This window comes from Tribolium castaneum, chromosome 3 (genome assembly GCF_031307605.1).
Source record: "Tribolium castaneum strain GA2 chromosome 3, icTriCast1.1, whole genome shotgun sequence".
In the NCBI taxonomy this organism is placed as follows: domain Eukaryota; kingdom Metazoa; phylum Arthropoda; class Insecta; order Coleoptera; family Tenebrionidae; genus Tribolium; species Tribolium castaneum.
In genome coordinates, this window is record NC_087396.1 from 24,367,143 (window position 1) to 24,382,670 (window position 15,528).

Here is a 15,528-nt window from a genome sequence, read left to right on the forward strand (position 1 = left end):
CCGAAGTTATAGCTCGATAAATTTTCCGGGTACCGAAAATTGACCAAAATCGCGACAAAAATTGGAAAAACCAAACATCAAAAAATCGATCAAATGGACTTTTTGTGGACTTTTAACAACTGTAGAGGGATGTAGAGGCATATATAAATTCAAAAAACTATGATAGAACGAGTATAAAAAATAATTTTTTCATTTTCTTGAAGGTAAAAATGAATTACTCAGGAAATTTTAGCAAAAAATTCAGAATTTCAAAAGAGCCGCTGAATTCACTGGAACAAACTGTTTTGTTCTGAGACGGTAGATAAGGTCATTTCTTCAGAACATAACTGAAATTTATAAGAAAGAAATGATCGACTCAGACTCAATTTAAACATTTTTTTCTTTCGTATTTATTTTCCTCTAGTCAGCACATACGAGGGCGTACTTTTAACACGTCGATGATGCAAAATTGACGTTTTAATGCATACGTGATGTTTGCGTTAGCCGCACATTTCCAGACAGAGCAGACGGTCAGAATCATACATCATCAAACTAAAAACGCCGAACACCGATATTCGTTTACATCGAAAAATATTTATGTTATAAACGTCGGTGTCAATTCGAAAAACACAGTTTGATATTAGTATTTGCGTTGGATTTTTGAAATTATTGTACCGAATTCGTGCGTAGGTGGAGTATGCAAAAGCGAAGCAGCTGTGGTTTGAATTGAATGAACGACAGTGCTGCTGCCCTTAAGCCGCCCCCTCTTCGTTATGCTCGCTATCCATTACACATATTGCCTGCCGCCCCCAAGCCCAAACCAAACACTGGCAGGACCGGATTCGGAGCTTTCGCACAGATAAAGCAAAAGCTACTTCTTCCCTAATATTTTTAAACCAAGGCCTTTTATTCCGCAATCTCATAAAATAAATCAAGAAACAAAAATCGTAGCATAAGTCAGTCTTTAATAATTAAAACCTATCTAAATAAATTTTTTAGAGCTATTTTCACAAACATGATTTTTTTGTCCCGTCCGTCATAAGTACCTAAACAAAAAGTAAATTAATCAAAAGTGGAAGCATCAAAAGTTTCAATAGGTTCATTTGTGTCTTTTAAATTACCAGAATTTTAAAATGATTGTTTAACGATAAAAAAAGTGAGTTTTTTTGTGTCCCGTCCGTCATCAGTTTGTATTTCAAATTTTAAAAATGTGGAAAATTCACTTCTACTGATACTGTTCGGAAAATGGCTCTTATTTTTCAGTTCACAGTTTTTGAAATAAATTAAGACACTTTTGCTTTCAAAGTAAATAAATTTAAAGGGTGTTTTTCAAATGGATGATTTTTGAAATCAGAGTGGAAGTAATATTTTGAAGTTTTTTTTGGAGGGATCAATAGTGTCATCAAGTTAACACCATTCGAGGTATTACAGCACCGACGTTGATTATTTTTATTCCTGTCCTGGTACTTGTGGTGTTGAACGGCGGTAGAGCGGGGGTGTAAAGGGGTAGCTTCACCCTTTTACCGCGATGAGATATCGATTGCATGACGTAACACAGGTAAATGTAGATGTGGAAGTAACGCTAATGTGTCTCCAGGCATTGTCATTCGTTCTTTTTAATTGCCTTAGAAAGGGTGGCCTACACCCCTTTAGTAAGTACATCCCGCAAATAATTTTTAATTCTTGTGACATTCCCGGAAATGGACTTTTTGCTCCCTCTTGTCCACCTCTCGAACCGACTATTATAGAGGAAAAGGAAATGATAAATGTGGGTATTTCAAACGACTCACTAGCTTAACTATTTCAGTTATTTACGGTTAGCGCCACTTGACTTTATGTCGCACATGCGTTTCAAGTGTAAAATCAACGGATACGAGCTCTCAACTTAATTGGAGGTTTTTTACAATCGGAGCGGCAGATTTTTCTGTTTCACACGATCGGCTTAAAAGCATACATCCGGACAAGAAATCGTTGATAGGTATTAATATCGCATTAATAGAAAGAATTTCATAGGTCAAGATGCAAGCTAATGCTCACAACTGCAACATTCACTTGCAAACATTTACCCGATTTTTTGTTTCTCAGGCTTCCAGTATCTCAGCTGTTTAGTAAAGTCAAAACAATGCAACACATTTTTAATTTTGTATTTATAAATTAGAACGTTTTCTATTAATTTAAATTCAAGGATTAAAAAAAAATTGTAAAAAATACTTCAGTTGTGTTACTTACCTCGAGGAAAAATTTCAGCGCTTTGAAAGGCTGCAAAAAATTGTGCAGTTTCACACACAGCGATAACAGCGAAGGACAGCAGGGGGCTTAGATTAACACAAGCACTTAGCACTAAGAGCATAGGGACGCGACCTCCCCCCAAAACACGACACTTCTCAAGGGGAAGATGCAGAAGACGGTAAAGATCTCGAGGGAGGTAACTATTGATTATTACAATATCAATAAAATTTTATTTATTTAATTTCTCTCGCTACTTTATTATATAGAAAAGCTACACATAATTAAAGTGTGTTAATTAATTACCATCACGATCACATAATAATCTCTCAAAACGTTACATCACATCAAAACTAAACAAAGTGAAGATTTTTAAGTGCCACATTATATTAAAAATCAGTACGCTGTTAGACATAAGTTAGTTTAATGACTAATGGAATCGACTTAATTAAATTGCACGTTACAACTTTTAAGCGTGATTTTTATTTAAAAGTTTAACCAGCCGATGTTGTTGCCCTGTTGTTGATTTCCGAAAATCCTCCAAAATCTGAAACCCCAAGTCACAAACACGACCAAAACCCCCAACTTTTTACTCACATCGTAGGAAAGTTCCTGCTTTAGAATTGCAGTGGTGTGTTCGTTTCGAACGCAGCAAGCCAGCAAAGTTGGATACAGAACGTTCGAAAGCCCCTCCACTGAGAAATAAGGAAATGGCAACGAACAAAGCTGTTGCAGAACAGAAGGAGGTTGCCCACTCACTAGCAACATCTGAAAGAAAATTTTCAAGTCCCAAAAAGGAATTGTAGTGCGGAAAAGGGTCAGGAAGACTAGAAGTAAACCTAATATTGACACGAACCCCTCCAAGCCAATTTAAATCAGAATGGAAGGATTCGTAACTTTGTAATTACCAAACACTCAATTAGTGGCAAGAAATTCAAATCTGGAGGAGTGGAGTGGGACTGGAAACGGCGGGGCAAAGGAATTGGAATGAAGAACACACGAAATTTAGTTGAAATTGTGTAACAGTTTTATGATTTTTTTCTCTTTGTGGGTGCAATTGGGCCAGAAAGCATCTCTGCATTCCTTCGGCCGTTTGGTCTCGCCGGCCGCCGTCATTAAGATAGCGCGGGCGCCATCGAAGCTGCCGCGAAAAACACCACCAGTCAGATTGATGTTGTTTCTCTTGTTCTTGTGTTATCATCACCGTTTCTGAGGCGGTTGTAACAATACCACACCCCTCAACTCACTCACTAATCGAAATAATTCCTACCGGACACTAGCACCACCAGACAACGATGTCTTTCTTTCTTTCTTCGTGGTCGTGGCTCTACATGTTTTTAGATTAAATTACGGCACGCGATTCCCGCATTTTGTTGTTCACTGCATTATATTTTACGATATTATGAGCGTTTTAAAGCCGATAGCTTCGACAGGAATGTTAAATTAATTTCTAATTTATATGGAAATTAACGGCGACGCGAAACAACAAAACGTCCAACGCAAAAAATTATTTTTCGGGGAGAAATTGCCAAATCGAACCGTACGTTAATTTTCCCTGTTGTAGTTTTTTAATTTGTTTAAATAATTTAATAAAACTCCTCGCTTCTTTTTTGTCACTTTGTTTAAATTATCTTTGCGAATTTAACTCAAATAACTGAAGATAAAGAAATCTGTTTTTATTATTAAAAACGTCATATTTTAACTAATAATCAATCAGAGTTTAACAACAAACTTTAGTACTTTTGCAATCTTCAGTTGCGTTTTTGTTGGAACAAAAGTTGTATTTAACGAGCGATTTTCCTTCCATAAAAATACCAATTTTTGTAAGATTTGAATGCGTTTGACCACCTGTACGTATAAATAAAGTTGTTTGCTGGGAAATTAATAAAAATAGACAATTTTCGTCACCCTCTCCACTGTAGAAACACGTGTTCATTCCGTGTGACCGGAAGTGGCATTAAATGGCTCGCGGAAAAGCTAACAGGTAAGTCAGTGGCACGCAAACGGTTATCACCATGATGGTATCGGACTATTACATAGGTGAATGAGTTATGTATGGATTTATTACCATACTAATTAGTAAAAATCGTGACTTGAAATCACACAAAATCAAACATTTATGACGTCAATTCAACCCTTGACTAGGAAGCTTCCTTCCATTACCGACTTTCCCCACTTCCTACGTTAGTTATTAGACACGCAATGAAAAAAGTGTTCACACTTCCGATATTGAGGTCGGGATTGATTTATAGATTTTTAAACCACTGACCTGATTCTCATTATTTTCCACAGCAAAGTAACCAGTAACGGCAATCACTTCGTGAAGCAGCTCTTGATGAATCTCACTGTTGTCTTTGCTTCTTGGAGACGTTGTCGGAAGTGCACAGCACCAAATTAAGTGACTTGCAATATGACGAAACTGCAAGGAAATACCCTCGGCACCAAGTGCTTCCTAATAAAATTAATAAATAAAAAAATCAATCAATCATTTTGGTTCGGGAAAATTGAATTGTGGTTATTGTGTGTCTTAGTTTAAGCCAACAGTCGGTTTGTTAGTTACGGGACCGTCTCTGGAGACTCGACAGTGCTTTGCAGGGCACACGCTCACTCCCGTGGGAGTTAATCAAGAGCGGTGGGATTGCCAATGAACACATATCAATCTCACGCCAGGTCATCTGTGCAAACTAGGGGCCAGACCATGCAAATACACTTCGTTAAAAACAAAATTATAGCACACGAGAATATTAAAGCCTTCGCTTAAATTAGAAATTATCCCTGAAATCAAAGTTTTGCCATTTGCGGGCCTAAAACCAAAGTTGTAACCTCGTTATCGAAACAACGAGTTGAACACAATTTCAATAACAATCTCTTCTAAAACCGGACACGTTATGAAAATTACATCAGTGTGTTGACACAACAAAAGAAACACAAGACGGGTTTAATTAGAGAATATACGGCCAAACAAACAGTGCTGCTTTCTCGACCCCAGAGACCTCCCACGAAATTAACTTCAAACTCGGGGTACAAAGCTAATTTTCAATTGGAAGCAGCAAACTGATTCAATTAAAATAACCGCGCGCGCGCGACTGCAAACATGATGGTTTTAGAGACCAATCTGCAAACAACTGTGTGATGTACTTACTAACCTGAAACTTAATTAAGTCCAATTCGGCGATTCGACGAAGAAGTCGGAAAGTTGCAGTGGCCAAATAGAGACAAGGGTCAGGAATGATGGGAGGAGATTGGCCTTCGACACGTGGGGAAGAATCTGGGGGTAGCAATGTGCCGTACAGCATTGACACGGCCCCCAATAGTTCAGTACCGTGTAAAGTACTTACCTGCAATTGCCCACAATGAAGAAAATTCACATTTTTAGACGAAATAAAAAATAAGTTTAAATAAATAATAGTTTAAATGCCAGTTTTTCCCAACATTTCGTTAGCAAGGTCCGAAAAATCACCAATTTATGAATTTCTGAGCATATTATTTAGCCAAAAATACAAATATTTCGCAAAATTTTTATAAAAACAGACCGAAATTTCACCAAATTATTCTAAAATGGATGTTATTTTCAGTTTTAGTTATCGTGATAAAAACTAAGTTTTTTCGAAAAAAATCCCAAAATTTAATGTTATTTTATCTATTTTAGGTTGAAATTGATTTATTTTGCAACAAGTTATTAAAACCACACCAAAAATAACAAAATAAATAAAAATTGATACAAGTTTCCTTAGCGATTTAGCTCGTTTTTAAGTAAAAATTTGTCCAAATTACAAAATTTGGTCTGAAATCATCTCCTATTTTTAATTCAAAATTTTAGGTTTTTACAGATACCACAAAAACATACCCAAAAATCCATAAATAAAACCAAAAACTGCATAATTTTTGCTTCTTTTAAATGTTTAGGACGTTTTTCACCCAGAAAAATCAACAAATAAATTAATTTTTGCTTGTTTCGAGTGATAAATTTCGATCAATTTCAGTAAAATTGTCTGAAAAAGCATAAAATTTGATCGAAATTGCCATTAATATTTTCTTATTTCAGTCAATTTGGTCGTTTTTGAACCTAAAACTCATTTATTTTCTAAGATTTTGTCAAAACAAAATAAAATGAAACTGATGTTACATTGCCTGTTTTACTCGATTTCGTTTATTATGAGTGAAATTTCGTGAAAATTAAGCCAAAGATATGAGAAAATTTAACCGAGAAAGGGGTTATACTTTTTTCAAGCTTTTAAATACGTTTTTGAATTTCTTCATAAATTAACTTAGCTGAAAAATCACCTACATGGATCAAAACTCAACATTTTTCAATTTTTGGGTTTATTAGCACATTTTTACTGCAGGAACCTAATTATTTCGCAAAAATTGTAATAAACAAAGCAAAATTAACCATCAATTTTGTTCCTGAATTTTAAACAAAATGAAATTTCGAAAATGCTTTTTCTTGGATGTGATTGAGTACTTTTATCAGCCCTTTCCTGCCCATAAAAAAATAAATGCGAGTTTTTTAACCCAAAGTTATTATTACTTTTCCTTCTGTAATCTGAAAAATCTTACTAAATGTGTGGGATCTGCATCCTCTGGACAGCAATCAGCAAGAGCAGCTAGAAACTCCAAGGCAGCAAGGAGGAAGACACAAGCTGGAGGGACGTCATGGACGGGGCCTCTCACCGCCAAACAGCATTGGGCCAATTGTTCGACGATTCCGACGCACACGCAAAAGCTGCAAAAAAGACCGGAACATGTGTTTTGGATGGATAGTGTCACGAGTAAAAGCGCCAGAGCTAAGAGGCTGCAGATGACACATCTAATGTGATTATAGGGTGGGTTGAAATGCGGCATGTGCCCAGGCTCCCACACACATGCCGACATAACTTATACACCTTATCAGATTAGAGCGGTCATTGCGAGATGGCTAGTTAACGGCACAGATGTGACTCCAAACGCATCATATGCTTATTATTTCAGGCCTTGATAAGTGCCAATACAAAATTAATTTATCGTGTTTAACAAGCTAATGTTTGCCAAAACGAGTGAGCGCAGGATAAAATATACAATCACTTTTCGGATCAATGAAGTGAATTTGATAGTGATTAGAATCGTCGCCGTCGCCTGGAATAACGTCGAAAGACGTGGCATAAACGAGGACATAATGTCAATTCATCGCTGAGTAGATCGGACCCCTTGTAATGTCCCCTTCACATTCGCACTTCCCTTTTTATTATTTTTTAATCACCGTCAAGTCCAATCGTTACAGATTAATTTATTCCGTTTGTTTTGTTTCCAGCTATTTGGCAAACACACAGTCGTCCTTCTGCTTCTTTATTATCATCGTTTTCGTCCGTAATTAATTTACTACACATCATGCTCGAGCGAGTGAAACTCTCTCCATCCTGAGACACATGCAAATAAAGCACGAGTTCAATATAGACCGATGAGGGCAACACAAACAATCTAAAACAGCATTTGAATCTAGCAAAAGCCACTAGAGCACGCTTGACCTGTCTGTGAAGTAGTTCATAAGCTTGGAGCGGCCTAACTTTGCTATTAACTTGTTGGAGAGAAAAGCGATGAATATCGAAGCTTTATTTTAATTAATTGAAGCACCTGATTCGGGAACTATACTCGCAATTGTTGAGAAATTGTGCTAAGAAATCAAAATCTCGCTTCCCCTCGTTTGATGTTTAGACAGAGGGGCTCAACTAGCTCTGGGTTCTTGTTACCGATGGGTGTCTGGGAAATGACATGTGGATGCATCTACTTTGCTCAGGAGAGCGATGACTCAAATCGGAAATTGACCAGAAATGAAATGATTATATACATTGTTCCACCATTAACACTAGTCAAGCTTATTACGAACTAGTTTTTTCTTTTATTTCTCTGCATTTCTCCGAGTCATTTGATTTCTCAGAATATTTTATGATATAAGAAATAAATCAAAATTCGTTTTAACTTTTCCCAATTTTACACTTTTCGATGTTTAAGATTTAGTAAGAAAAAAGTTATTTGGTCCTTGTTGCTAATGAGACTTTACCCTAGATTTTCTGGATTTCCCGGGGCCATTTGATTTCTTAGAACATTTTACTCCGAATAGGTCCATATCCCAAAAAGACAAAACACAAAAATAATTTATTTGAAAAAACAAAGATTTGTTTTAACTCTATAAGAGTAAGAGTAAGAATAAGCTATTTGGTCATTAGATTTCATTTCTCAAACTGTTTTAGAAACGTTCATTTCTAAGAACAACATAAATAATGTCAAGTCTGAAAAGTACTATCAAAGGTTTTTTATATGATTTTAGAACGCAAAAGAAGTGTTGTTTGAAGAACAAAGGAAGATCTCGAGAGACTTACTGTCACATTCAGTATATTCTTCCTCCCTTGGCATACAAGACCCGAAATACGTTCAATAATAGCTAGTATTTGTTACAAATCGAATAATAAATGCGTGCCTCGAAAGCAAATAATGCATCCGACATTGAAGCACTCCATAAATTGAGTTTATCGATAGGAGTGAGTGCGCAAGTAGTATGGGTTTATAATAGTGGAATAATTGATAGTAGGTCTGAATATTTGATATATCTGTTTGCGAATTTTTCCCATTTAATATTTCAACATCTAAGTCAAACAGTAATTTTCCATTTGCGAACGTTGTACCTACTACTCCAATTAAACTTTTCAACATTTTTAAAGCAATACACGAAAAATTATCTTTATAATTGGGTTCGGCTGTTTGATGTTTTCATTTTGCCATGTAAACTCGTCGGATTCTTGGGCGGAACGATGGGAAGAGAAAGCGCGCCTCTCGTGAAATTGCTGTGGATCTGTGCAAACAGGCGGTATTTGAACAGTTTTAGGAATTCAGGCTACTCCGTAATTATATTTGGATTTCAGCCAGATACTTTTTCAGTTTTCGCTTTGTGCACATTTCAATTAGGCAAAATAAAATCATCTTCGTATCGCGAATAGAACGGAGGAAAAGACTGACTCTGACTAGAGGAAAAAATCCATTTCGGCAAATGTGTGTTTCATGTACTTAAAAAAGCTTAATATTTTAAAAAGATACGAGCGCTCTCCGAAGAGCCTTTTTCATAACTGGAAAACACCAATTTCCTTTCCAGACGTAATTATTATAATCAAGCCCAAATTAGGATTTAGCAACCCTTTCGAATAGAATATCCTCGATTTCATTCGTCCATGACGGCCGGCGCGGCGCGCAATTCACTTCATTACTTTTTAATTTCTGTCAATTAAGATTTTCCTCTGTGATGGCACAAAAAACACCCTTTTCGCCATAGCAAGCGAGCTTGTTTGATGTTGTACTTTCCAAAGATGGAATATTTCGAGATGCGAGCAAATTTAATTAGAATCGACAGGGAAAAAAGCCTCCCAATGTAAATTAATTACAGACAAAGTCCTCCCGCTCGTTATATTTTCCTGCAATTTTTATCAAAGAAGATAATGCCAGTTTCAATATGACTTTTTGTTTGGATTTGCGGATTGGGACCCGTCAACGCTCTCCAAACCAATTCATTACGCTAAAAATTCAATCCTCCTTTGAATTAAATTAGTATGAATATGAAGATTTAAACGTGTCTTCAGTTTTTTGCGTCTACCATCAGTTTTTATTAAACTATAACAAAACATCACCAAATTTGGTCGAAAGTGACCAAAAATTTACCTTTTTAGCAAAAACTCAATTATTGCGCAAAATTTCTTAAAAAAATCACAGAATTATGTCAAAAATGACCAAAAAATTGTAGACCAGTGATATTTATTTAGTAGTAATTTGTAACAAAATCCTTTGATGCAAATCAAATTTTTGCATTTAATATTTTTTCCAGTTTATAAATTGTAATTGTATATCAACATTTTTGTTAATGCACATGTACCAATTTTCAATTAATTTCGCCTATTTAAAAACAATATGGATTTTACAAAATGCGAATTCGATGGAATCGAATTAGTATTAAAAATAATGTAGTTATTATAAATATTTTATTTATGTTTCAAACTACTGAAAAGTGTTGCATTTTGATAGCATTTCCATTTAAAACTTGTAACAAAAACGGATATTTTATAAAACTCTGTTTGCTACAAATTAATCCGTTTTAATGACTCACCAAAACCAAAGTTGCATTATTTACGTCTTTGAAAAAACTAACTACAACCGTACAGGTACCATTAAGTATATATAAATAAATAACATTTACATTAAAAAATCAATCGTAATGTTGTGGCTGCTGTCCGCCCCCATGTACGATAAAATTCGGTTATGAAAAGCCCGTTTGAATTTTTCAATCACAAACAGCGATTCCACCGTCCAGATAAACTAATAGATGATGCGTATTTTTTGGGGGCGTTTCGGTTATGAATAATTAACTCGATCAAGAATTCCTGCCTGTGGCAAGGGTGGCCCGACAAGAACCTGTACATGTATAGTTTTGGGGATGGATGTTGAAGCCTTCAGTAGCGTTATTGATATTCCACTCTGACATCTCATTGAATTATTTATGGTTCCATACCAAAGTATAGCGCACCGTGTCGGTGTCGAAAGGAAAAAAATTCATTTAGCGAATTTATTTTTACGCGATCTCCGATTACCATCGAGCTTTCAATATTTTGAAAGCAATATGAGATGCTATGCCAAAGAAATGAGTTACCCCACTTGACCGTATGGCCGCGAAATGAGCAATACGCGGCCCTTTTCTGTTTATGCACATGGATACTACTATACAGGGGGTTTTAAGGTAAGGGGAGATTCATTCGCCCACTGTGACATGTGCAAACAATGATAATCCCCGATTATTTTAGTTTGATAGTCGGAGGAGCAACGATGAATGTCTCAATCGAACACGCCGCATTTCCTCCTATTATGTTATTATCGTAATTTAATTCGCTTATAAATTGGACCACCCGGATCAGATGTGGCATTATTCCGAAATCTTGTAGCCGCTTTATTTCATTAGCAAGTGGTGAGGCGCATTAAATCTTAATAAGACCGGAAATTTAATTACGAATTGATTAGGGAGCAAGGTACCTACTAGACCTAATCAAATTTCCACCACTATTACCTTAGAAAAAGTTTCAAGCGAAATAATTTTGTCTTTTAAAGGGTGACTAAAGTGGAAAATTTGGAACGTATGCATACTGGGTGGGGGGTAATAACAATAATCACAGTATCGAGTGAATGATTGCCGGGTGCAGAGACTGCAAGTGCAAGTGCCTAATCATTACAAAAGGGGCGAAAAGCACCCCCTCAGCAGCGCATTACTGGCTTTGGAGAACTCTCCCTACTGTGATAATGTTTTGGGGGCGGAATTTTAAAATGGGCTTTGAATAATGCCAACGATAAAACCGCACACGTTGCTACAATTCCTAAGGAACCGAACAGCTTACACTTTATTCGTTAAAATACAAAATACTTATGTATAGTGTCTCAGTTTTCTTTGTTCTTGCGAAAAATCTGGTTGTAAACTGAGGAGAAAGAAAAAGGATTAACTACTAGTCCAAAAAAAAAAAAAAAAATTGTATCATCGATTCTGCAATATTCTTAATGCTTTATCTTTTTTTTTACTTGTTCTTTTTGTTTTCTACAGGAAAGTATCGCTTGTCGTATTAAAGTTCATTTCACGACGCCTAGTCTTAAAAAATTGGCCACGTAAATTAAAAATGTCAATTCGTTGCGTTGTTAATTTTATGTGGTATTTTTGAGAGGTCAACATTCGATTACCGTGATCTCGATTACTAAATAAACCGAAGCGCGTTTCTCAGAACCCATCGAGTCTTTCGAGTGGACTACGCAGAACCGCGATGAAAGCTTCAACTACTCTCTTGCATCTTGAATTTATTATGATCAGGGCTTCGTGTGAGAACCGATTTGATTTTTGTTTGAGTAGATCATAAGAAGATGTGATAGGAGGTATTCTTCGTAGTGTGTACACGCTTGTGATTAAAATGTGTTTATAATAACGAGATTCCAAGTTGATTTACTTGAAAATGTAAGGTACACAGAAGCAGTTAACGAAGTCTTTGCCGCTACTGGAGTTTATAAATGCAAACATTGAGCTAATCTCGCACAGCAACTTTTAATAGGAATCTTAACGTGGATCACACCGTTAATTGAAACTTGAGACGTAGAAATCAGTTAAGACGCGCTTTCGGTATGCATCACCTGATGGATAAAATTTCATTACATTTTTTCTTTCCTATAAATAATAAATTTTGATGCGTTTACCCTCCCCCTCGTTAAAAATCAATTATTTTGCGATAATCTTCTGCGGATTCTAAATTAAAGAGGCGAAATGCGTACCCTGGCGGCTTGTCTGTTTATGTCCATGGAGGCCATCCAATCCCCCAACTGGTCTAATAATAATGAGTATCAAATATTAAGTAGCCGTGTCGGATGAGAGGGCCGGTGACAGGGCAGACAGACATACGCGCCCTTATCTACTCATCTGCACATCTGTCGACCTGACACATCGAAACGCACCACCCTGTGTGTGTTATAATCCAGAGAGATTCGCTTTTTGGAATTTTCGTGTGTTTTTTTTTGGGGAGGGTTTTGGTCGTCGTCGTCGTCGTCGTCGAGGTGGCGGCTACTGCAGTTACACTGTCACGTAATGTGGATGAATGGGTGCGGTCCGGTGGCGCTAATCGAATTCATAACGCGTATCGCACTTGGCACCCGCACCCATTAGCAGATTACTTGGGGGGGAAGGTTTCCAACTATTGCATGTGTGTAGGATGGAGAAAGAGTCGAGAAAATTGGCCTCGGCACGGATATTCCAAAGGAAAATATTTTTTTCAGACAAAAACACCAGTTCAGTATTATTATTTCTTGACTTGGTTATTTAAAATATGTTTACACACTACAATTCTATCGATACTCGTAAGTTAGAGAACGTAGAAAGAAACTATTGCACAATGGAAAAAATTAAACCAAAACAAAAAAAATAATTAAACTTCCAAAAAAAGATCCAATTTTTTTAAGATTAGACGTCATAAAATGAAAAAAAATGACAAGCGAAGCGAAGAGTGCTTCAACAAAAACGTCAATGTCACATCAGTTCAGCATTAGAAACATTTCAACTTGTAATATTTCTTATAACCGCCTATTTTTATAGCTTTTTTAAATTCGTCTTTTCAATCTAAGGAAAATTTACTCTAGTTGTTAGTACTTATCTGTCATAGTTTTTGACACATGTCAATTTTTTTTGCCAATTTTTTTTATTTGCAGAGTTCATACAAAATATCACAGCACTTAAACGCCTTGCGATAAATGAATAAGTTTTGAATTGTTTTAAAGCTTAATCGATAATGAATCAGCTAAATAAAACATTAAAGTTTGATAATAAGTAAGCTTTAGCTACATTATTAGAAGTTAAAAAGTTTCTGATGTTAATAATTAAGACCCTGAAGAATCAACCTGTATAATAGTTAAGTTTAACAATCAGACGATTCTGTTTAACTGGAAATAAAGTAACAATGTCGAACATTTAAAACAATTAAAAAAAACAATGATAAATATATCAACAATTAGCTCTTTTAAATAGAATAACTATTCCAAATGACGTAAATTTTTTATTAGCAGTATCAGAAATTAAAAAGATAAACTCGTATTTGTAAAATAATTGTTGAAAAAAAGTTACAATGTTGTTACATTTTCCTCATCCAAAAATACAGTAATTTTTAATCTGTTTTGTTAATTTATTTTGGATTTTTAATTATCAAAATTGCTGCTAGTTTCCTGCAAATCGTAGATTTTGAGAAACTATCTACCAGTATTTATTTTTTTACCACAACATAATCGAATAAAATAAAAAGTAGTCAAAATAAATCTGCGATGAATCATTTTTAGAATTAAACATTTGGGATTTTTCCTCCCTTTAATGAAATAGTTTTGTCACCGCCCTAACAAATCACGGTACGATTTTTACATAAACCCGTAACACACACACACATACATACAGTTACAAACCCTTTGTTAATTTCGCAAATCGATTGTGAAAAAACCGCTCCGAATTTACATAGAGCGCCGATAATGGCATGCACTTTATTTAAATTTGATGCATGCGTTTTAAAGTGACCCATATGTCGGGTTTGCTACTAAATCACGGTGAACCCCCTTCATTTATTTAATAAAACCCTCCTTCAAATTCACGTCACGTTCGATTGTGACGACTTTATTTAGCCGAATTAGCACCGGTCCGTGCCCTCTAATCTCTCGACCCGCTCTGACTAATAAAATAATAAAAAGAATATTCGACGAAGAAGAAAACGTTTGATTTTTTCGATCCGAAGAAGAAAAACAAAGGTTTTGACTTTCTTCCACAGGGACCAAAAACAATATAGTGTGGGACACCCCGACAAAGGAACAGTCGGTTTCTTGTGTGGAGTGCAACACAAACACGATTTGTGTAAATAGAAGGGACGGACGGAGGCCGATTGTCTGATGCGACAGACATTTCTTTACTCTTGGATCAGGTTACGGGTGTTAGAAACCGTGCTATTCTTATTCTCCGGCATTAATTAAATGACAAACAACTTACCTTACTATGTCGTGAAACCGATGTGCTGGGACACTTTTCGGCGTATTTCTCAAAACCGTGGCCAAAAGCTGCATCAAAGCCGTACAAAGACTATCAGTCGGTGGCAAATCCTCTGAACAACCCAAACCCTAAACAATAAAAAAAATCTAATAAACTTGAAAAACTTTAGCGCTTCAATTTTGTCCGTCCCGGCATTATTAAATTTTCCGATTTTATTGAGCATGTAAAAAACGTAAAAGTCCCCGAAATTGAATGTCCAGCGGTCCATTTGCCCCGATCCATTCAATCCAATTACGTCTAATATGCATCCGCGTTTACCCTTTTCTTTTGATGTGCATCGGCGATTTTTTATTTGTTCGTGTCGTATATTTTTATTGTATCGCTTTTCTCGTTTATAGTTTTTCAATTCACGAAATGTATGCGAGTGTAGTTCCCCTTTGTTCGACGTCCGACTCTGATGTGTTTAATTTTGAAACGTCGAAGAGATAAAAAGTTCGAGGGAATCAATCACATTAACGTCACATTTAACAATTTAAAACGAAATCAGATCACAGAGCGTATGACGTTTTAAACTTATGTATCTTATCAGAATTATTGGGAATGCAACAATAAAGCGAGCAATTTTGAATGTCTGAGCATACAAATTACAAAAAAACTTACCAACAATGTTACCCACCATAGTTTAACTACAATTTTTAACAAAATCGTTCCAATAAACGTTATCTCTTTGAATATAAAGAGCACACATGTTAAAACTTTGTATGTCATTT

The 15,528-nt window shown here is 35.8% G+C and overlaps 1 protein-coding gene across 2 annotated transcripts in view; it reads right to left on the bottom strand.

The window, feature by feature from the left end:
• The window catches only part of ssp3 (short spindle 3), a 45,438-nt gene that overhangs the window by 23,127 nt on the left and 6,783 nt on the right, over nt 1-15,528 (bottom strand). Inside the window, exons 6-11 of one of the 2 annotated variants that reach the window (XM_008196960.3) lie at nt 14,759-14,886; nt 6,766-6,931; nt 5,352-5,543; nt 4,475-4,657; nt 2,803-2,973; nt 2,427-2,752 (exon numbers count right to left, since the gene is read on the bottom strand). In XM_008196960.3, the coding sequence (XP_008195182.1) occupies nt 2,675-2,752; nt 2,803-2,973; nt 4,475-4,657; nt 5,352-5,543; nt 6,766-6,931; nt 14,759-14,886 (918 nt within the window). In that variant the 3' untranslated portion in view covers nt 2,427-2,674. Of the gene's footprint in view, nt 1-2,426; nt 2,753-2,802; nt 2,974-4,474; nt 4,658-5,351; nt 5,544-6,765; nt 6,932-14,758; nt 14,887-15,528 lie in introns of those variants that run through there. The other variant, XM_064355694.1, reaches the window with a different exon arrangement.